This window comes from Rhinatrema bivittatum, chromosome 19 (assembly GCF_901001135.1).
Source record: "Rhinatrema bivittatum chromosome 19, aRhiBiv1.1, whole genome shotgun sequence".
In the NCBI taxonomy this organism is placed as follows: domain Eukaryota; kingdom Metazoa; phylum Chordata; class Amphibia; order Gymnophiona; family Rhinatrematidae; genus Rhinatrema; species Rhinatrema bivittatum.
The window spans coordinates 18,372,328-18,397,092 of record NC_042633.1 but is presented as its reverse complement, the minus strand read 5'-3'; the positions used below and the strand labels follow the sequence as shown (position 1 = coordinate 18,397,092).

Here is a 24,765-nt window from a genome sequence, read left to right as displayed (position 1 = left end):
GCGCAGAGTGAAAAAAATATGTTCTGGACCTTGGGGGGGATTATTAACTGTATTGCAGATCCTACCCTTGACCGTCAACCCAGCTCTCAGTGCCGGCCCCTTGGTAAGACTAAAGGGGGGTCATTTTTATGCGAATCACTGCATGTTCTTGATGTGTGAAGGGTTTTGAACCAGAGTAATAGGGATTTCACTCACTGTGCATGCTCTGCTGACTCTAAGTCCCGGATTGATTATTTACTGGTTTCAGATTTTCTTTTTTCCCCCCCAACTGCGAGGTTCAGACATTGAGCCTGTGGTGGTCTTGGATCACTGTCTGGTGTCCTGTAGTTTACACAGACCTGGTGGTGATGGTGATCTTTCCAAATGGCAGATGCCTTCTTGGTTAGTGCATGATAAAGCATTTAGAGAATTTTTACTATCTAAATGGCATGCCTTTGAGATGCATAATGACCGACATCAGTCTGAGCCTTTTCTTTTTTGGGAAATAGCTAAAGTTGTACTTAGGGGTGAAATCATTGGTTACTCCATTCATCGAAAGAAAGAGCTAGATAGAGACATTTTAGATATTACTAACCAACTCAATCAGTATAAACATACTATCAACACTCACTCACCCCCAGAACTTCCGCGTAAATTTATTTTTCTGTGGAAAACTTTGAATTAAAGTTTACTTAAGAGAGCGACATCTTTGTTTCTGTTGAAACATAAATTGTTTCTGTTTGGGAACCGTTCTGGTAAGATGTTGGCCAACTTGATGAAGGGGGAGCATAAGGTGGTCTATGTTTCAAGCCTTCGGGGTGCAGGGAGAGACTTGGTTACTTCCATGACTGAGATAGGTAAAATATTTCAAAATTATTATTGACAACTTTATACTGCTGACACAGAAGATCTTGTTGCTCGCTCTCAGTTCATGGAGAAAATCTCACTACCTACTTTGACTTCTGAACAGTTGGTGAGCCTAAATGCGCCCTTCAGAGTGGAAATGTCAGTCATTAAAGGCCTTAGGAGTTTTAAAGCGCCTGGTCCAGATGGGTTGCCATCCTTTTTTTTTTTTTTTTTTTTTTAAATAAAATGCTGAGTCCTCCAATTTTAGAAACTTTTTATAATTTTGGCTCCTTTTCAGGCTTTAAGTTAAATTTGGATAAGTCTGAAGCCTTGGATATCATGGGACACTTACAAAATTCTTGGCCAGCTTTCCTGCTCCGATGGGTGGACGACTTACTTAAATATCTTGGAGTCTGCATACATAGGGATACCGATATGTGGTATCAGATTAATATTCCCCCACTTTTAGGAGAAATACGGAAATATATATGTCTGAGTGAATGAAGCTCCCTCTATCAATTTTGGGGCGGATAGCCTTATTCAAGATGTCCCTTTTACCTAAGTCACTTTATACTTTACAAATGTTGCCTTTGGTTCTTACTGTAGGGGATCTTAAGAGGTTACAACGCAGTTGTGCTAAGTTTGTTTGGAATAAACATAAAGCAAGGGTCTCCTTCGCTAAATTAATGGTGCCCTCTGGGGAAGGAGGCTGGGGGATTTCCCAATTTAAAATACTGTAATTTGTCCTGTGCTTTAAGGGCTTTGGGAGACTGGCTTTTGAGCAGCCAGTGTTTTGCTGCTGTACCGGAGGAGCAATGTTTTGCTTCTCCTTATGACTTGTGCTTTTTACTTCATGCAAGTGCCAACAATCTCCCTCTTTATCTGTCACAGAACAGCCTGGTGAAATATATGTAGTTTGGTTGGAAATACGTGAGGCAGAGGTTGTCGCTCTCTTGGAAACTTACTCCTTGGTTGCCATTATGTGGTAACCCGTGGTTCCTTCCTGGGAACACTGCAAGTCACGATAACCAACTTGAAACTTATAGCCGATTCTGATCATATTAGTGATTGCCATATTGCCTCTTATAGCATTTCAATAAATTGTTTCGCCATTACTATCCAATCGAAATTCTGTGTAGAGCCAGCATGCCAAATTCTTAACCTAGCTGGAAACTGCAGTGAACATCTTAATTGCTTCTGGGTGAGTATTGGGCGGAGAGGAGAGAATTATTTGCGTTTCATGGAAACCTTATCAGAGCAATCTTGAAACAGCCGCACTTGATTCTCTTGATATTTCAATTCTTTCCGCTTCTGAAACACCTGCATAATAAGCAGTTTGCATGCAAAATTCAAAATCTTTGCTATAGCCACTTGTGGCCTCGCCTCCCCCCGAGCTCGTTCCATAATCATACAGCCCTGCATATCCGTTAGTTCTAATGCCTCCGGCAACCATTTTTTTTTTTTTTTTTTTAGAAAAGCCAATAGATTTTTATCCTCTGTTGGGACAGACAAATAAGTGACTAAAAGCATATCCATTTAGGTAATAAGATCATTCTAAAGAGATGTACTTTCCCCACCAGTGACAAAGGAAATGAAATCCAGGTAGCTAAAGCTCTTTCCATTCGATTAAACAAATTATATATATTTATTTATATATATATATATATATATATATATAACATTTTTTAATTAGACTGTATCCTTTGTAACACCATCGCTCACCCATCTAAGAGGGAAAGGACCATGCCATCCATGTGATAAATTCACCAAGAGGCATGGCTTTGGATTTGTCTAAATCCAACTTCAAGCCGAGGCTCTTACCTCCGAGGGACCATGGAAATCACCTCGGGAAACTCAACTGGGGGAGGGATCCGAGGGTATCACCGCAGGAGTGCAGGGCTCGTCTTCAGGTAGGATTTTTCTTTAAATTTGGTAGAACGCTCAGCGAGCGTGAGATAGCTCCTAACTGCTTTGGAGACGGAAAATACTGAGCTTCTGCACTTCCTGCAGGGGTATATGTACTAGGTGCTGACGTCAGATTGAAATCTGATCCGCCTCCAACTGCTAGCACGAGTACACTATACCCATTGGTCCTGAGTCCATCTGCTACACGCTAGGAAAAGGAAATTCTTGGAGAACCGGGTGCAAAGAGGTTACAGGTTAAGTGACATGGATAAGGTGGTCATCTGCAAAAGTTGCATTTCTAAAAGGGGAAGTTGTAAGAAGCGTAACCATGGACCTCTTCATGATTTTTTATGGTCCTAAGAAGTGGATCTAATGATAAAAAAAATCATGAGTGAAAGGGGGCAGCTTTGTCGAGGGCATCTTTATAAATGCATCTCTTCAGAAAATGCACCATTAATTAAAACAGAGGCCTTAGGGCAGGGAAATAAAGCATGTAGCACTTTAAAAAATTTGCCCTTCAAAACTGTAATGATGCAGAGATTCAAACAACCAACTCACGCTATTAAAGGCCTTCTCTGCATCAAAGCTCACCAAGGGGGTCACATTTACTAAGCATTTTTCCCATAGACACAGAATGGAAGAAAAGCCTCAGTAAATCAGGCTCCAAGATAAATTCCCATTTCCTCATTTTTGAGTATTCAACTGAAGTGATAGCCTTAAGCATATTCAAATACAGCTTTAACAAAATACCACTTGATCTTCCATTATTAAATTTGGCAAAATCTGAGAAATGCTTATCCACCATGATTTTTGCCAGCAACTTAATATCAAAGTTTATTAAGGAGATGGGTCTATAAAGAGTCTGGCCTTAAAGGATCCTGAAAGCACGGCGAGATAACGGTAATAACTGCCTTATTAGTTTCATGTGAGAGATTTCCTTTTTCAATTAGATCTTCAATCACGGAGCCCACTGGAATACAAATTTGGTCAATCAACAATTTATAAAATTTACTGGAAAAACCATCAGGGCCTGGGGTCTTAAAAAGTTTGGCCTGCAATGGGTTAATTTAGAAATTGAATTTGCTGTGCAGACTATTTTGGAAGGCATGTCAAAGAAATATAGTTCTATGCAGCTGATAAATTACAGGAATCTACTCTATAAAAGTTTGTATTAATATTTCTAGAAATGAGATGCAGTGTTTTTATTAGAATTAACCACCCTTCACAAATGATCTTTTATGGCCAAAATATATTTAGAACCTGTCCAGGATTAAGTAATCCTTGCTAACATACTACTGGCCTTGTTATCATACTCCAAAAATCTTTATTCACAGCTTCATTTCCCATGCTGGCAGTTGTTTTGGTCTTCCTTCAACCTTTTTTAATGTGTGAAATACATTTTGCATGAGGCACGGACACTGTTTACATCTACAAAAAAAAGTCTACTCAAGGGAAGAAAAACAATCATATCTTGGAGCAAATTTCAATATTATTTATATCACTTAGACAAATTATTAAATAATGGATATCCATAAACTCAAACGCTACCATATCTTAGTGAATATCTTGCTGCTCATGGTTCATAATTCTAAATCAGAGGTCTCGAATAAGATCATTACATGTGAGGGTTTTTTTTGGTTTATTTGTATTTGCACAACAAAAATTACAGAGAGCACTTAGCTGATGCTGGTATAGATTCCTTAAAAATGGTCTGATACAGAACTGTGTTTCACTTATTACAAAATCAGGGAACTATGGTTCCATGTTGGAGCACTTTTAAGGAATCTGTCATATTCTGTGTTTAAAATATTGCCATGGACATAAAGACACCTACTGTTAACACCTACTGCCTATATCCATAGTGAAAATCAATGGTGAACATCCCCTGTACGGCCATACCTTGCCTGAAACCGCTTGCATTGTTCTCCTGAACTGGGAAGGTTGCAGATGGGTGTGCACTAGATGGGGAATATAGCCTTGTGGTGTGTGTGCTCCAGCTCCCACTGGCCCAGCCCCTTACATCTGTTGCAAACCAGGCTTCACACGAATGGAGCTGCCTCAAGGGGCTTCACATGGAAGCTGGCCAGTCAAGGGTCACAGTGAACCAGCAAAGTTTCCACAATGGCTGTATCGTCCAAGGTAGTGAAGCTACACACTATGTGGCCCCTTCAAAGATGCCAAATGCTTGACGATGAGTGGCCTAGGAAAGCATGCAGACTGAGCCACTAGATGTATAAAGAGGGAGCAAGTGAGTGAGAATGCAAGAAGACTTGGTCTTACATAGCAAATTTCTACTCCCCCAAGGCAAAGGTTGTCCTGCTGATTGTGGTGGTGGTGGGGGGGGGGGGGGAAGGTGTTCCTTAATTTCTCCATCCACCAGGTTTGCTCTAGGATTGGTATGGCCCCGCCTCCTAATGTGCAGGCCTCAAATTATACTGCTAAGTGTGTTCACGGCCAGCAATTCCATGTTATTCCCCAGAGAAACACCTACCAGGAGAAGCTGGGACTGTAAGAACTGGAAGTTCTCGCACCACTCTCCACACCACCCAGATGCAGTACTCTCTCTTCCAGTCTCCCCTGTCCCTTGTTGCTATCTCTCCCTTCCTCCTCCTCCTCCTATCAAACTCTACAAGATATTTCTGTCCCCTTGCCAGTGAGAAAACACACTTGCCCTGGGCAAGTAGGCTAGCGTTATTTTCGAAACCCTGGCTATAACACCTCCTGCTGGGAAAGGATGGAGCAGGAATAAGAAAAACTATGACCTTAACCACATGCTCTTTTCTTTTTTTTAATATATTTTTTTATTAGTATTTAACAATAAACACAAGCAGTACTTATACAATCTCAGTGTATGTTTTCTGAATACACCCATCTTTCTTCATCGCTGAGCAAATACATTTCTGGGAGAAGACTTATCAATTAACAAAAACAAGAATAAGATTCCTATTAGCCAAGGAAAAACTAGGATCAATATGGTATCAAGAGGTCCCCTACACCTGCTGTCAACAATAAGTCCTCCTCTCAAACCCAATCTCCACCCCAATAACCTCTCTCCTTGTGGTTGTAAGTTAAGAATAAACATAATCAAGTCAGTTACCACTCAAGTCCTCAACTATAATGTAGGTACTTATTTAAAGACCTCCTAAAGCTTAACCTCAAACTAAATATTGTCAGTTAAATTCATCTCCAGTGTTCCTCTGACTTCTCTCAGCCAGTCTTCCAATGAAGGACAGCAAGTCTTCCTCCAGTTTCCAAGAACAGTTCTTCTGCTTGCTAGAATAAGTTACGGCATCAACTGCCCATACCCATGGAAGCTCAACTCTTTTCTTTACTAAACCAAAGACAAAATTCCTGGCGTTGATCTACGACCCTAATGTAGAGAGAACCCATGAGCCAACCGTGCTCCGAAAAAATAAAACATGAATTCACAAAATTACAGAACATGTACCAAGTCACCTGACAAACTGCATTCCTTCTAGCACAAATCACTCTGTCCATCTCTACTAGACTAGAGTAGCTAAGGAATTTCAACAAGCATTTCCCAGTAATCAAATTCAGGCATTGGCTGGATCTCTCTCAGAATATCACCAACTCTTTAACTACTACGGTGTATACCTCACAAATCTCTTCTTAAAGCCCGATTGTGGGCATGATTTAGGGCTGCTGGGTGATCTGGATCCATCCATTGGAGACCAGTGCCATTACTACTCTCCCTTTATTTGCTGGAACATAGCGGTAAGACCGGGTGTGCACTCTACAAAACCACTCGATAGATGAACCAACTTGACTCTTTGGCTTGTGCAACTTAACTACTATGATTTTATAAACCAAGGATTTAATGATACAAAACAGCATGTGGAGATTTTACCTGTTGTATGACTGCTGGGCTCGCAGCTGGCCCAGAAGGACAGTCTTGAGAAGAGTCAGTAATGTGCAAAGTTGTTTTGCTGTCATCCAAAACCACCTGAAGGCAGCGGTGCAAGGAAGGCGAGATGCCCATTTGGGCAGCGAGTAACTGATGCTTGGACTTCACATAAGCACAGATGCTGCTCTCTGCATCTGGAGCACTATTGTACTCTTCAGCCCACAGTTTCCAGCGCGGATGCCACGTTTCATAGTAGTACTGGAAGGCCTCAGCAGGACAGGCAGCCTTCAGCTCATTCAAGGCCTGATTATACACCGTGGGTGAATGAGTATGGGCCAAGATATGCAAAAAATCCTTAATCTGAGCCTCCTCTGCAGAGTTCATTTGAGAGATCTTATCATACAGAAGCTCCAAAACCAGCGGCATGCAGTATCTCAATGAGGCACAAGGAACGAGATCTTCTATATCTAGAGTATCCTGAATTTCTGGGCTCACTGTCACACATTTCACCTGACTATTAAGGACGGGGATGCTTTGAAATACAGAGTCCACAATGAACTTTAAATTATCTTCTGTTCCCTTCCTTGCTATGCAGTATGCACACGCCTTCCATCCCACATTCTCTTCTTCACAAAGAACGGTGTACAAATCAAAGCCTGGACTGAAACCAGAGAAAAAGTCAACATAGAGGTAGCCAGGAAAACACCGAGCAATTTGCTGCATGCTTGATGTCATGAGGAAGATGTCCTTCACCTGTAGCTTGTTCTCCTCAAATACTAGCTTGACCTTGGCTTCAGGATCAGAAAGTAAGAGGGAGATCAATTCTTTCAGCACTTGGGACCGGTCCTCAAATGCCCCAGATCGAAATCTCTGAAGTGTGTTCAGGTCATTAGGTTCTAAGAACTTCCTGGAGATATTATTGGCAATCTGGACAGGAAGGCCGATCGTGGACGCCAGTTTACTTCTTTTCAATGGTGGCGAGAGGTCAGTCTCTGGCAAGTCGTGGTTGTGTTGGAAGTTGGTGTTGGAGACAATGAGCTTTTCCTTGTGGGGACACAGTTTCAGGTTAATGAGAGCAGGGCAGCTGTTTCTGGATAGGAAAGAAAACAAATATTCAAATATTGCCAAGATAGATGGATGACAGGCTCAGCAACATCTACGACTATATTAGAAACAACATTACAAATTTCGTTTAATTCATGAGCTCAACCAAAACATAAAAAATCCATGTTGTCATTATCACCAACACCACACCACACCCCACCTCACTGCTGGGGCTTTACCAACAATCTCACCAGAAGCACTATATTCACCGCTAGTTCCATAAGACTCAATCTGATCTGATTTATCCTACATTCCTGTTAAAAGCAATCACCAACAGTCTCACCATTGAGAAAAAGTTTATTCACACACTTAACACATCTACACCCATCAACGTCATCATCCAGGACCATAATGAAGGCAGAACAAGTGAGGCAGCTGCCCTGCATGCAGAGCCTTGGGGAATGGAGGAGTATAGGGGATCACTGCCACCTGCAACAAATGCATATATCAGAAGCAGTGCTTATAATTTATTTATCGAGTTTTATATACCATCGTTCGGTTTCGCCATCACAACGTTTACAAAGTTTCGATGTTTAACATAGTGTTCAAAATTCATACGCTTGTTAACATAGTTATCTTAGTTGTTATAAACATAGTTTGGTTGTTAAATTGTACAGGTTAAATTACATGCTTTGGATTGGTTTTGAATGTTTATATGGGCCGGTAGGGAGGGAAGTTGCAGCATAGAGTCATAGGGGTAGATCTTAAAAAAATACGCGATCGCGTACTTTTGTTCGCACACCAGGCGCGAACAAAAGTATGCTGGATTTTATAAGATACGCGCGTAGCCGCGCGTATCTTATAAAATCCGGGGTCGGCGCACGCAAGGGGGTGCACATTTGTGCAACCTGCACGCGCCGAGCCCAGTGCACGCTGCCTGTTCCCTCCGAGGCCGCTCCGAAATCGGAGCGGCCTCGGAGGGAATTAAAGCTAAAAGAACAGCATTCAAAAAATACAAAAGATCCCAAAGGGAGGAGCACAAAGAAGAATATTTGTTTCAACTGAGGGAGACGAAGAAATTAATCAAGTTGGCAAAAAGTCAAGCGAAAGAGAGGATTGCCAAGGAGATAAAAAATGGTGACAAAACATTTTTCAGATACATCAGCGAAAAGAGAAAGGTCCAAAGTGGTATAGCGAAATTGAAAGGTGGTAATGATCAATGTGTTGAGAGAGATGAAGAAATGGCAGAAATATTAAACGAATACTTCAGCTCTGTGTTCACTAAAGAAGACCCTGGAGAAGGACCATCTCTAGACACAAGAAACTGGAGGGAAGTGGAATAGATGAAATCCTTTTACAGTAGAAAATGTATGGGAAGAGCTAAAGAATCTGAAAGTGGACAAAGCTATGGGGCCTGATGGGATTCATCCAAGGATACTGAGGGAGCTCAGAGATGTTCTGGCGGGTCCGCTGTGTGACCTGTTCAATAGATCCCTAGAAACGGGAGTGGTACCAAGAGATTGGAGAAGAGCGGTGGTGGTCCCGCTTCACAAGAGTGGGAACAGGGAGGAGGCTGGCAACTACAGACCGGTTAGCCCTCACTTCAGTGGTGGGAAAAGTAATGGAGTCACTGCTGAAAGAGAGAATAGTGAACTATCTACAGTCAGGAGAATTAATGGACCAGAGGCAACATGGATTCACCAGGGGAAGATCCTGTCAGAACAAATCTGATTGACTTTTTTGACTGGGTAACCAAGGAATTGGATCAAGGAAGAGCGCTCGATGTCATCTACTTGGATTTCAGCAAAGCTTTGATATGGTTCCGCACAGGAGACTGGTGAATAAAACGAGAAGCTTAGGAGTGAGGGCCGAGGTGGTGACCTGGATTGCAAATTGGTTGACGGACAGAAGACAATGTGTGATGGTAAACGGAACTTTCTCTGAAGAGAGAGCGGTTTTAAGTGGTGTACTGCAAGGATCGGTTTCGGGACCGGTCCTGTTCAATATCTTTGTGAGCGACATTGCGGACGGGATAGAAGGTAAGGTTTGTCTTTTTGCGGATGACACTAAGATCTGCAACAGAGTGGACACGCCGGAAGGAGTGGAGAGAATGAGACGGGATTTAAGGAAACTGGAAGGAGTGGTCGAAGATATGGCAGTGAGATTCAATGCCAAGAAGTGCAAAGTCATGCATATGGGAGTGGAAATCCGAATGAAATGTATTCGATGGGGGGGAAAGGGTGATGTGCACGGAGCAGGAGGAGGGACCTTGGGGTGATAGTGTCTAATGATATGAAGTCTGCGAAACAATGTGACAAGGCGATAGCAAAAGCCAGAAGAATGCTGGGCTGCATAGAGAGAAGGAATATCGAGTAAGAAAAGGAAGTGATTATTCCCTTGTACAGGTCCTTGGTGAGGCCTCACCTGGAGTACTGTGTTCAGTTCTGGAGACCGTATCTACAAAGAGACAAAGACAGATGGAAGCGGTACAGAGACGGGCGACCAAGAAGGTGGAGGATTTCATCGGATGACGTACAAGGAGAGATTGAAGAATCTAAATATGTACACCCTGGGAGGAACGGAGGAGCAGGGGTGATATGATTCAGACTTTCAGATACTTGAAAAACTTTAATGATCCAAAGACAACGACAAACCTTTTCCATCAGAAAAAAATCAGCAGAAACCAGAGGTCACGAGCTGAGGCTCCGGGGAGGAAGACTAAGAACAATGTCAGGAAGTATTTCTTCACGGAAAGGGTGGTGGATGCCTGGAATGCCCTCCGGAGGAAGTGGTGAAGTCTAAAACTGTGAAAGACTTCAAAGGGGCGTGGGATAAACACTGTGGATCCATCAAGTCTAGTGGGCGTAAATATAAGAGGAGGTGGTAAAACACTGCACGGAGCAGCAGTAGCCACAGAGGCATTCACGGAGCGGGATGCCAGTGGCCAGTAGTTGTTCCCACTTCCAGGCAGCAAAATACTGCACGGAGCGGCAGTAGCCACAGAGGCATTCACGGAGCGGGATGCCAGTGGTTTGTGTTCCACCTTCACGGAGCGGAAGGTTGGAGGGCTGCCATCTCCAAAAAAACAAAAACAAAAAACCAAAACAAAAAAACAAAAAACAAACAAACAAACAGAGGTGGGTAGAGTATGGGGCAGGGGTGTGGCCGTTTATTGCGGCAGTTGCTACCCCTGATTGAGCTGGATGTTCATTGGATGCGGATACGGCACTGCTCTCTGCATTGGTGGAGGGGTGGAAGGGAATTGGGGCCCGAGGGTGCTGGAAGCCAATAGTGACGGGGGAGGGGAGAAAAAAGGGGGGGGGGGGGAAGATGAAAAAAAAAAATGGATAAAACTGCGTAGCTTGCTGGGCAGACTGGATGGACCGTTTGGTCTTCTTCTGCCGTCATTTTCTATGTTTCTATGTTTCCTTCGCCCTACCCCCACCTTCCCCTCCCTTCCCCTACCTAACCCACCCCCCCCCCGGCCCTATCTAAACCCCCTCTTACCTTTGTTGGCCAAAGTTACGCCTGCTTTCAGCAGGCGTAACTTTGCGTGCGCCGGCCAGCAGCCCCGCTCGTGTTCCGGTCCCGGGGGCTGGTCCGGAGGCCTTGACCCACGCCCCCGGGCCGGCGGCCATGCCCCGGGCCCGCCACCAAAACCCCCCTCCCCGCCCCTTTTCCAAAGGCCCCGGGACTTAGGCGCGCCGGTGCGTGAGGCCCTGCGCGCGTAAATCCGGAAGGATTTACGGCGCAGGCCTTTTTAAAATCCGCCCCATAGAGTGTTTTGGTAGGCCTTTGGTGAACATCCAGGTTTTTAGTTCTTTTTTGAAGGTTTTTAAATTTTGTTGTGTTCTCAGTTCGGATGGGAGGGAGTTCCATAGTTCAGGGCTTCCTAAGGATATGGCTCTCTTCCGAGTTGAGTTAAGTTTGTGACGAGCAGGTGGAGTTTTTTTTTTTGTTTGAAATCTTTTTTATTGAGGAATGACAAAAGAACAAAACAGTGCACATAGCAACAACACAACAGTATGTCTGAAAATAAGACTAGCACAGAATAAACAATAAGAGAGTATCCGAAATAACAATAACCCTCTTCCGACCCCCCAGTCCCCTGTAGGCCCCCTAGTTACCCCCCCCCCCCCCACCCCACCCCATGACACCAGCATCAAACTAACTGCTACCACATATGGGATTGAAGTCCACCTCCAGTCCAAGTCAGAGGGACAGAAAGCAAGAACAGGCATCAGAAATATGATCATAAGTCTGTAGTATGAGAGGAAACGGTTGGTACATCCGCCTTCCGGGAGGAGGGTAGTGGTTGAGTAAATGGGTCCCATAGAGCTGCAAATCGAAGCTGTTGTGTGCGGGACGTCGTCACTAGTGATTTCTTTTCCAGCAGATACAAAGTAAGCATAGCCTCAGTCCATTCACGGATAGTAGGCGCAGAATCAGATAGCCAATGACGTAGGATGAGGCGTAAGCAGGTGGAGTTTTTAAGAGACCTTTGTTAGCTGAATGGAGATTTCAGTTTGGTGAGTGGAGTTTTATGGATGCACTTAGCCAATTTGTTTGTTTTTCATATATTATTTTGTGTATTATGGATAGTATTTGTAGTCTATCCTGTATTTTATTGGGAGCCAGTGTAGTGAAATGAGAGCTGGAGTAATGTGATCGTATTGTTTCATTCCTGTGAGTATTCTGGCGGGCTGTATTTTGAAGGATTTCGAGAGGTCGGATGGTGGTGAGAGGTAAGTTAAATAGCAGGGAGTTGCAGCAATCCAGGTTGGAGAAGATGAGTAGTTGGAGGACTGTTCTGACGTCGTTGGGGGAAAGGAAAGGTTTTAGGTGTTGTAGGGTTAGGAGTTTGTGATATCCGTCTTTGATTTTTGCGGAGATGTGGTACTTGAAGGATAGCTCCTTGTCAATTATGACTCCTAGGTTGCGGGCATAGGTGACAGGTGAGATTGCTGTCTTTTGATTCATTATGTTGAGTGGTGGTATGTGCGTAGGGTTGTTCTTTCTATCCAGCATGATTATTTCTGTCTTATCAATGCTTAGGATAGTCTTATGTTGGTTAGTAGTTGCTTTATTTTTGTGAGGTAGTTGGCAGTTTTTTGTAGGTGTCTTCCAGAGAGTTGTGTATTTGGATAAGTATTTGGATGACATCAGCATATATGAAGTGAGTCAGTTTTAGTTTTGAGAGGAAGTGGCATATCGGGAGAAGATAGGTTTGAGAAGGCTAAGCCTTCCAAAAATGGGAGAAGGCCATTGTGCAGAGCCAACAACCATCAAGAGAGCAAGAAAGGACCTTCAGCTAAGTAACTGCAACCAGCACCACAATGGCTGGCTCCTTCCTGGCCTTCCCTGTCCTCCGGCCAACCAGATCTTTGCCAGCAAAGTGCTAAAACTACTATTTCTTATAGCGCTACTCGATATACGCAGCGCTGTACAAAACACACACAAGACAGTTCCTTTTCAGTGGAGCTTACAATGTAATCAAGACAAACAAAGCAAGAGAGACTTGGGGAATTTCATTTATTGAGAAAATGGTTAAAATCAATATGGACTGTAAGTGGCATAATCGGGGGGTAAGATTTAAAAGCAGCTTCAAAAAGTGGCATTTTACAGTGGATTTGAATAAGGCAAGAAAGGGAGTGTGACACCAACTTGAGAAGACTATTCCAAGCATTTGGTGCAGCCAGGTGGAAAGCATGGAGCCATGAGTTGGCAACAGAGAGGAGAAGGGCATAAATAGGAGTGACTTGCTTGATGAGCTGACTTCATGAGGAGGGGGTATAGGGAGAGAGAGAAGAGAAGAGAGGTAGTGAAGAGCTGCAGAGTGAAGGCTCTTGTAGGTGAGTAAGAGAAGCTTGAATTTATATGTGCAAATGGATTGGGAGCCGATGTAGTTAGTGACTTGAGAAGAGGAAACCTTGGCTCTAACCCACTAATTTTCGTTTTCTGGAATTTATTTATTTATTTATTTATTTCGGATTTTTATATACCGACATTTCTCAATACAAGTATCGAATCAGGTCGGTTACATAGAACAAAACTGTCGCAATAAGGCGTTACATTAAACAAGCGTTTCTTACATAAGAGTAACATATCGCATAACAAATATTACATAATAGAAATTAAATATTACATAGATAATAATAATAATAACTCGTCAACAGGACGTGGATAAATGTAAGGAATGTTTCAAGCGTGTATAAATATCTTGAATACTAAAGAGGTAGTCTAAGTTTGTGATATGTTGGGTACATTGACCGTGTTGATGTGCAAAAATCCGAGTGATGCATGAGTTAAATAAGACTGATGCATCTGAGAAGGAGTCTTAAACAGGTGTGGAATACCATACATCAGTCCAGACTCCTGGGTTTTGCCTCTCTGCCAGAAGATGGAGACAGAGAAAAAAAAGTTTCACCCACACTGCCATATAACCTAGTCCCCTCAGTATGGACCTTGCCCCCAAGCCAAGATAATAACTAAAATATTAAAACTAAGACCTCAAAATCCACCTCAACAAGCAGGAGGAATGTGAAGCCTCAAAATTGGAACCCCTGTTCCAACAACAACAAAGTAGAACCTTATTGACTCCCTCAACAAACTCTGCATCATATACATATGCCAACCCGAACGGACTCTCTTAATTAGGTGGGGCTCTGGAATGAACTGTGGTATTCCAGGAATGAAAATTAGCAGGTAAGAACCAATTTTCCTTTTCTGTTCATACCCCAGATCAGTCCAGGCTCCTGGGACGTATTCAAGCTTCCCTAAACAGGGTGGAACTGTGAAAGTCCCGCTTGTAGAACACTCTCCCCAAAGCCCATGGAATCCGGAAGCCAGACATTCAACTGATAAATGTGTAATTCAACTGATAATGTGGAACGCAGAAACAACTTTTGGAAGCAAATAGGGTACTGTGCGCAATGAGACCCCAGACTCCGAAATCTGTAGAAAAAGATCTCTACAACACTATAGTTCCAAAATCCTTCTGGCCAAACAAATTGCCACCAAAAAAAAAACCCCACACCTTCAGAGTTAAATCTTTAATATTTATCCAGGGACACTCCCTTATCTGAAGACAACATAAAGCCACATCTGCACCCCAAGAGAATTAAAGGCTAGTCCTTTAAACCAAACCCTTCTGTAGAAAGGTCAAAAATATGGGAAACCGAAGCACAAGTAGGCTGCACTCCCTGTCCGGTACACCAGGACTCAAAAACCCTGCAAATCCTCATGTAAGCCAAGGATGTGGCAATGATGTCCTTGGAATAACCCTTCCATCTCAAACGTTTCCTCTCAAAAGCCAAGCTGCGAGACAGAAGTGAGCCACCTGATCCGAAAATATTTGGACCCTGATGAAGTAGCCTCAAGAAGGTGCACGAAGCTTAATGGCCAATCCACTGCCATGTTGACCAGGTCTGTTAATCACGGTCAACATGGCCACTCTGGAGCCACTAGAATCACCATGCCCAGATATTTCTCTATCTGCTGTGGCATCTTGCCCACAAGTGGCCATGGAGAAAACAAAGAAGAATTCTCGGAGGCCACAGTAGAACCAGAGCATCGATTCCTTCTGCCATATGTTCTCACCTATGACTGTAAAAACGAGATGCAATGCCATTAAGTCCATGTGAGGCATTCCGCATCTGAACTGAATGAGTTCATATTAGGAACTACCACCCAGGAAAAGATCTAGGCATCATAGTGGATAATACTTTGAAATCATCGGTTCAGTGTGCTGCAGCAGTCAAAAAAGCAAACAGAATGTTAGGAATTATTAGGAAGGGAATGGTTTAATAGAACGGAAAAATGTAATAATGCCTCTATATCGCTCCATGGTGAGACCCGCACCTTGAATACTGTGTACAATTCTGGTCGCCGCATCTCAAAAAAGATATAGGTTGCGAGGAGAAGGTACAGAGAAGGGCAACCAAAATGATAAGGGGATGGAACAGCTCCCCTATGAGGAAAGGCTGAAGAGGTTAGGCTGTTCAGCTTGGAGAGAGAGACGGCTGAGGGGGGATATGATAGAGGTCTTAAGATCATGAGAGGTCTTGGAACGGTAGATGTGACTCGGTTATTTACACTTTGAATAATAGAAAGGACTAGGGGCATTCCATGAAGTTAGCAAGTAGCACATTTAAGACTTAATTGAGGAAAAGAAAATTCTTTTTCCACTCAACACACAATAAAGCTCTGGAATTTGTTGCCAGAGGATGTGGTTAGTGCAGTTAGTGTAGCTGGGTTCAAAAAGGTTTGGATAAGTTCTTGGAGGAGAAGTCCATAACGGCTATTATCAAGTTACTTAGGGAATAGCCACTGACTATTAATTGCATCAGTAGAATGGGATCTTTCTTAGTGTTTGGGTAATTGCCAGGTTCTTGTGGCCTGGTTTGGCCTCTGTTGGAAACAGGATGCTGGGCTTGATGGACCCTTGGTCCGACCCAGCATGGCAATTTTCTTATGTTCTTATGCTCCTCTGACAGCTCCCACTCTCCGGGGTCCAGCCTTTTTCGACTTGAGAAAATCCACCTGCATGTTGTCCACCACCAGCTATTGTGAGGACACTACAAGGAGTGGACAGATGTTGTTCCGCCCAAACCAATTCCGTAAGGGCCTCCCAAGGCACCGCTTGACTCTTGGTTCCTCCCTGCTGGTTGATATAAACTACTGTCATTGCATTGTCTGATAGAACATACACCGGCCTGACCACATAACTGTGGCAGAAAGGCAGGCAACACAAAGTGCACTGCTCTCACCTCTAACTGACTGATAGACCATGCTTCCTCCTGCCTTCCTCCTTTTGACCACTGGCTTTGACTGACTGAATTTGACATACCGCTCCCCAAATGGAGAGGCTGGCATCAGTGGTCACTATCATTCAATTCAGGATTTCCAACTCTTCTTCCTGGCTCAGACTGGCTCCGACCCAAGCCACCATGAAAGACTGGACCTGGACTCCCCCTTGAATGGAAGCGGAAGATGAAACTCCTTCAATACTGGATTCCAACATGAGAGGAGCGCTCTCTAAAGGGGCCGCATATGAGCAAATGCCCACGGAACCAGCTCTAATGTCAATGCCATAGAACCCAGGATCTGTAACATAGTCCCAGACTTTGGACACCAAAAGCCCCAGACAACGAATCTGACTCTGCACTTTTAGCACCTACCTGGGTGCTGAAATGAACCCCTAGATATTCCAGGGATTGAGATGGTGTGAGATGGCTCTTTGCTAGATTCACTACCCAGCCCAGAGACCTTAACCTTCTCCAGAACCTACTACACTGACTGCTGACAAGAGGTCTGCCGACTTTGCTAAAATGAGCCAGTCGTTCCAGCTACAGATGCACCAGTCCCCCTTTCCTTCAGAGCACTGCTGCCACCACCACCATTACTTTAGTGAATATACATGCCAACCCAAAAGAAAGAGCGCAAAATTGAAAATGTTCCCCTAGAATCCTTGAACCGTAGGCACCGCTCTTCCCTGATTGCTATATGCAGATACTACTCCGTTTAAATCTAGGATGCTAGAACTCTTCTTTGTGCACTGCTGCTAAGAACCGATCGCAAAGTCTCCATACAAAACAAGGGTACCTTGAAGGCCGCATTTACCTTTTTTAATCCAAAATCGGCCTGAACATTCCCTCCTTTTTTGATATCACAAATAAATGGAATACCTTCGTTTTCCTTGTTCCTCTCGAGGACCTGGCACTATAGCCCCAAAACACTGCAAGCAGTCCACTGTCCCCTGAACTGCCACTCACTTAGCATGGGGAGCACAAGGGAAGATGATTAAGGCTTCTTGTACCAGTTGTGCAAATTCTAACGCATATCTGTCTCTTATCACACTTGGGACCCACTGGTACATTGGCTCTCTTTTACAAGGAGTGGACCAGAATTACAAATGACCCTGGACTGGAATAGAAGAGTGGACTGGCCTTGCCTCATTGTGAATCTACTTTGTACCCTGGTTCCCTGACCAGGGTTGTCCAGAATTTGCTTCCATCCACCCCGAAAGGACTGCTCCCATGACTGTGCTCTGGCCCGAGCCCTGCCTCTGAGCCCCGAAAGGGCCCCCTATAATGCCAAATCTCTTATCCTGAAAGCACAAACTGGTCAGAAAGGACCTCATGCCCCACGTCAGTCTGTCCTTCACCATCTTATGCCCTTTGGACTCTCCCAGATGTTTCACCAGCTGCTCTAAGTCCTCCCTGAACAAGAGCATGTCCTTGAACAGCAGAGCCCCTAACTGAGACTTGGACCACATACCAGCCGACCAGATTCTCAACCAAAGCAATTGCCTGGCTTGACACCACAGGACATCCTAATCCTGGAAGATTTTTTGATCAGGGCATATAAGGCTTCCACTGCCTCCAAATATTCGGCCTGTTTCACTGCAATGTTGAACATAGGCTCCTTCGCCTGCAAGTGCTGGACTCAGTGCAAGTATGCTCTTGCATAAAACTACTGCAACACCTCAGCCCATATGCCCCATGCAGAAACCTCAAAACTCTTCTTGAGGTGGACTGCACAACTTTTGAACGCAGTGGACCCTGCCACTAGAACATGGTCTTCTTGGTTACTGCCGAAACAGAAATGTCCACCTTCGGAAGTGTCAAAGCTCGAGTGTCTCCTCCAGTAAAGGGTATAATTTAGCCATTGCTCTACCAATCTTCAGGCGGTCTCAGAGGTGTCCCATTCCCTGACCACCAATTTCTTCACCAACTTGTGAAAAGGAAACGCCATTGCTGTACCCCTCAATCTATTCATGATGGGGTCCATCCCTTCCTGGTTAGAATCTTCCTGTGGAATCTTGATGCCTAGCTCCTTAAGGACATGGGGAATCAAGAGCCACAGCTCCTCCTTGCGAAAAAGCCACACCACCTTAGGGTCATCCCCTTTGGACACCAGCACCTCTGCCGGTCCATCCTCCAGCTCCAACAAATCCTAAACAGACCCTACCCTCAGAGAATCATCTGCCGAAGCATCGAAATTTTCTGATTCATCAGTTTCCCTCGTAGAGCTATCCGGCTAAGTGACAGTTTGAAAATCCTTTGGGCGTTCGCAGACTCTCTCAGTTACCTTGGGTCTCTTCGCAGGCCACAAACCACCTTGTAGGCCAACCCATGGGCAGAGGTTTCTTCTACCCCTCTGCCTTCCTGGTCAGATATGCCCTGTGCAGCAGCAGCACAAAATCTGAAGAAAACGCGGGAGAATCCTCCTCCTGCAGCTCTCCCTCAGAGGCTCCTTGTACTGCGGGAGATAAAGGAGGTGGGGAATACCCTGCTGCTGCTGAAGCCAAGATGGCCACCGTTCCCGCGTTGATGGGGAAGGCATCAACGGCAGACCCCGAGTTCTCGGCGCTCATTTGTTTGCCATTAAGAACATAAGAACATGCCATACTGGGTCAGACCAAGGGTCCATCAAGCCCAGCATCCTGTTTCCAACAGTGGCCAATCCAGGCCATAAGAACCTGGCAAGTACCCAAAAACTAAGTCTATTCCATGTTACCGTTGCTAGTAATAGCGGTGGTTATTATCTAAGTCAACTTAATTAATAGCAGGTAATGGACTTCTGGTCCAAGAACTTATCCAATCCTTTTTTTAAACACAGCTATACTAACTGCACTAACCTCATCCTCTGGCAACAAATTCCAGAGTTTAATTGTGCGTTGAGTGAAAAAGAACTTTCTCCGATTAGTTTTAAATGTGCCACATGCTAACTTCATGGAGTGCCCCCTAGTCCTTCTATTATCCAAAAGAGTAAATAACCGATTCACATCTACCCGTTCTAGACCTCTCATGATTTTAAAGACCTCTATCATATCCCCCTCAGCAGTCTCTTCTCCAAGCTGAACAGCCCTAACCTCTTTAGTCTTTCCTAGGACGAGTGCTTGAAAGACTATCCAAAATGTATGTTTTTTTACATACTCCAGACTGCAGGTTTTACACTTCTACCATTTGCTGGAGACAGAGAAATACTGAGGGACTGCAGGTGGCCCACGAGGTTACAAGGCAGTGAAACTTTTTTCTTGGCTTCCATCTGCCGGCAGGGAGGTGAAACCCAGGAGTCTGGATTGGGGTATGAACAGGAATGGGGCGAAATGGGTGTAGCGACTTTGGCAAAAGATAAGTCACAGAGCTGAATTTTGGACAGGTCGTAGTGAGGAGAGGATAAGGGTTTTGGTGCTGTATTCAGAAAGGGGAGGATGGCTTTTGGTGACGTTATAGAGAAAAATGACACATTTTAATATGTTTTGGATCTGTGGAGAGAGGAATGCAAAATGACCCCAAGGTTATGGGTTGAGGGGACTAGGAGGGTGATCGTGTTTATCCACAGAAAAAAAAGAACAAGGGAAATTGGTTTTGAGGGGAAAGATAAGGAATTCTGTCTTGCCTACAACACCTCTGCAATTGTACCTGGTGCAGAAGAGCTGGACCGTGCTGTACTTCAGGCACTGGGCCAGCACAGGCCCCGATGGGCACTGGCTGATTTCTTCCTTCGTCAAGGTCACCGACTGGCGAACTGTGAACATCAGCTTCCGTTCCTCGCACCAGGAATCCAAGAATGAGCAGAAATCCTCCCAGCTGGAGAACTCCGTCTGATCCAGCTGTTCCTCCTTGGTGGATTCACAGGCCTACGAAGAGAAAAATAATAAAAAGTTACAGGGAGGTTTAGAATTACTTTGCGACTTTTAGATGTCAAGGAAGTTAAGGATCCACTGGATGAGACACTTATGACTACACTGGTTAACTGCAGACTTGCAAAAGTGTGCACCTATCTGAGAGATAGATTAGACAGATATGGCTTGTGTCAGTCAGTCGTTTAGGTCACATTATCATGTCTTTTCATGTCACCGGGTGGCACCTGGAACGTGCAACTGTGCAAAGACAATATTCTCTGTCTGCAAAACACTGTCAAACACACGCAGGAGCACCCACACACAGGCACCTACTCACATGGGCAAACACATACACAGGCGCCTCCAAACACATACACAGGTACATGGACCTACATACATACTGACCAGATAGCCCAAGCAACACCGGGTAATGTTCGCTAATATGCACAGTCTACCAAGCTTGTCGTCTCTCACATTCCCAGACACAGGGACGGGCAGGCACAGGCGGACACACACACACAGGTGCACAAAAGCTTGCAAAAGCGTGCACATTGCTCCCACATGTGTACAAACTGGCTTGCACATGCACACTCACAAGCACAGCCACCCTCAGACAGGTATTGACAGGCGCGCGCGCACACACAGGCTCCCACAAACACATACACACAGGCATTGGCTCTCCACACACAAACACACACAGGCAAAGCCCCCCCCCCCACCGAGTCTGTTGTAGACCAGATTACATGAGCAACAATGGACACTTTTCTCTAGTGTAACTATAAACCACAGAATGGACACGAATCTAACAGAATCAGATAAGACACCTAGAATGTGGTACTAGATCATGTTCTGAAGGTCCATCCAGTCAGCCTATATTCCCTTGCTACTGAAATACCACAGACCGGCTTCATCTCTGGTTTCCCCCTCACTTCCCCACTACTATGGGCCTTCTGTTCTTATGACACCATCTATCCCTCACCCTTCATCAGGCTTGCGGAAGAGCGTTAGCTTTTGGAATGCCACCTTCTGAACTTATCCCATTGCTCTCTTGAATTCTGAGCCCGTGTCTGCATCCAACATCCCCACCGGGAGGCTCTTTCATGTACCCACCACATCTCGACCACATCTCTCAGCCTCAGATCAGGACGACCTGCTCCCTGAATGCGCCACTTCAAATTTGCATTTTAACCTGCTGTAACTTTTTCAAATATTTTTAACAAAAAAAAAGAAGAAGTAAAGAGTGGAAAGGCGATCTCACCTCACAATGGCCAAAAACAGATACTAAAAGGACGGCCTTGGTTCAATTGATTTGCCCCAATCTCTTTTGGTGATCCCATATCCATTCAGTTCTATGAGCATCCTCCGTTTTTAACCGGAAGGTCAAACTCTCAGGAAGAAGATTCTCCAGCACCCCCCCCCCCCCGAGGGGCCTCACGGAGAGAAATGATGGCACATTAGACTTGCCATGTCATACAAACCGAAAAAAGTGCCATGCTGGATCAGACCAAGATCCGTTGGGCCCAGTATCTGTCGGTAGCCAGTCCGGGTCACGAGTCTAATGTTTAAAATATTTTTATTTACTCATGCCATCCCCACTCATGATTTTATAAAATTTCTATCATGTCCCCCCCCCCCCCCCCCTCAGCTGTCTCTTTTCCAAGGTGAAAAGCCCTAACCTGTGTAGTATCTCACGAACGGATTTGGATCTTTTGGACACTTACGCAGAGGTGTTTAGACTCATGGAGGACGACGCTGTTGAAGAGAGATGGGGGTCACTTGATGTAGTGAATGGAGAGCTAGATGAGCATCTCTCCTGATCCCCACTCAACACCCATCAAGAGACCCTGCAGTTTATTTGAAGTCCAACTCTGCTTAACAGTTTGATGTTACCTGGCAGATTTTGTAGGTGCTCGCAGTTTCTGATTTTTTTTTTTCAGCTGAAGAATGGCCATGAAGACCTCCAAAAAGCAGCATGAGAAGCTGATGCCTGCAAATCCTAAAATGGCTGACGCAGAGGCTCCTGCATCACAGGAGCCAGCATTCAATGAGGCCCTTCTGGAAGGAGCCATGGCAGTAGTAGTGAAGGCCCGCGATCCCAATTTTGAGGTGGTCTATGCTAAACTGGACGAAGTGACCAATGCTGTTGATACCTTGTGCATGTAGGATGACTGACGAAGAGTAGCGCATGTCTGAGGTGCGAGACGAGGCACATGCAGCTGCATCAGAGGTCACATCGCTTAAAGAGAAGATCGAGGACCTTGAAAACAGGTCCCGCTGTAATGATTTACAGTTTGTTGGTATGCTGACGCTCCCACTCAGATTGGGGCACACCTAGGATATGTATTTTGTTAAAAAAAAAAAAAAGAAATGCCGTTCAATATCCAAGATGGTTTCACTTGCGAGAAAGTGCCATAGACCAGTGGTCCCCAACCTTTTTTGCACCAGGGACCGGCTTCAAGCAAGACCATTTTTCCATGGCCCGGCAGGGCATGGTAGGGGTGGGGCGGGGCTATGGAGGGGGTTGGATTTTAGTGCATACTTATTTAATTATAACATTTATAATGTGAATGTGACAACTCACCATAGGTTCTCACATGCATGACACACCGACCCATGATCGTCACGGGGCTAGATGTAAAAGTACAGTTTGCATCCACGGGAAACCCCCTGACTCACAATAATGGATGTAAAGCAGAATTACGACATTCCCCATACAACTCACCCTACAAAAAAGATATTCTGGTTCTGGTGTCATCTCAGTAACAGCAACTCAAACTCCTTCTACTTCCAGGCTCAATAGCCCTACTTATGAAAAGACAGCAGTTTACCACCAATGCATGTCCTCTTGAGAAAACACAACAAATAAGACTAATACAAACGCTTACATGCTAGTAAAATATCTCATCTCGGTAACAGACAAAGAACCGACCTAACATGCTCCCAGGATCTGTAGTAATGCACATAAACTAATCCGCACACAGTTACACCTGTATTATGGAATGCACTCAAACAGGAGCAACCCTATCTATGAAAAGGCAACACTACAAATATTAAATCGGGCCCTAAAAACCAATACACCTCTTATTAGGAAAACAGAACTAGCAAGCAGCTATAGATCCCCACACAGAAATAATTGTAAAACTATACTAATAAGCAGAATAAATGTTACAAAACAACTATGAACAGAATAACATCCAACAATTAAAAACTCAAACTATTAAACATTCTCCAAACACCAATAAAATATTTCAAAAAAGCAGACATCACATAATTAAAATGGTAGTCAATCAAGAAAAATAAACTTAAAAAGCCACCTTTACTTATCCCCTCCAGCAGTTCTCCTACTCCCCTTCCATGCAGGCCGTGGCACACACCAGAAGCAGCAGTAGTGGCTAAGCTCTATACTCATGGTCCTCTTCCTTAGGGCCCATGTCTCTCACACACACACACCATACCAGTCATGCCCCCATGACCAGTTTCTGTCTCTCACACACCAATCATCTCCCAGTCTTTGGCACACACACACCAGTCACCTTCCTGAACAGCTTCTCTCATGCCATACACACAAACACAGGCTTCCCACTCCCGTGTTCTACTTACATATACGGGCTTCTCACTCTCATAATCACTTTCTCTGTCTCACACACACACTCACCAGTCTCTCACTCCCATGCTTGTTCTCTCCACATGCACAAGCTTCTCATTCCCATAATCACTTTCTTTCTCTCTCTCTCTCTCACACACACACACAGGCTTCCCACTCCCATGTTCTCTTTCAGATATACAGGCTTCTCACTCCCATGCTGTGTCTCACACACACCCAGGTTTCTCACTCCCATGCTCGCTCTCCACGTGCACAGGCTTCTCATTCCCTGAATCACATTCTTTCTCTCACATTCACACACACCAGTCTCTTTCTCTCACACACACCGTCACCTTACCAACCAGTCTCTCTCTCTCATGCATGCACACACACACAGGCTTCCCACTCGCATGCTCTCTCACATAATCAGGCTTCTCACTCCCATTCTTTCTTTCACCCCCCCCCCCCCCCCCCCCCCCCCCCCCACAACCCCAGGCTTCTTATGCCCATGCTTTCTCACATACCCAAATTTCTCACTTCCATGCTTTTTCTCTCTCTCACACACACACACACACCAGTCATCTCCCTGAGCAGTCACTCTCATTGTCTCTCACATACACACACACACACACACACACACACATCAGCTCTCTGACCAGTTTCTCTCAATCACACACAGGCAGGCAGGCTGGCTGGCTGCTTCTCTCTCTCTCACTCACTTCCTCTCTCCCCTCCCCCCCCAGCACAAATGGTAGCTGCAGCAGCCTCCTCCTCCAGCCCCCGCAGGCCAAGAAAGTAGAATCCCATCGGCCGCGGGAGGCTCATGCTGCTGTCTCCTTTCCCGATTACCGTCTGCTTTGATTGCTTGGGGGCCGATGCTGCTGCCGCGCTGTTACTTTTCCACGTGGCACA

The 24,765-nt window shown here is 44.8% G+C and overlaps 1 protein-coding gene across 6 annotated transcripts in view; it reads right to left on the bottom strand.

Annotated features, from left to right (window-relative positions):
• Nucleotides 1–24,765, bottom strand: part of LOC115080765 — a 133,636-nt gene that overhangs the window by 58,269 nt on the left and 50,602 nt on the right. For all 6 annotated transcript variants that reach the window (XM_029585159.1, XM_029585160.1, XM_029585158.1 and 3 more), the window contains 2 exons: nt 20,068–20,285; nt 6,599–7,685 (listed from right to left, as the gene is read on the bottom strand). In XM_029585159.1, the coding sequence (XP_029441019.1) occupies nt 6,599–7,685; nt 20,068–20,285 (1,305 nt within the window). The remainder of the gene's footprint in view (nt 1–6,598; nt 7,686–20,067; nt 20,286–24,765) is intronic.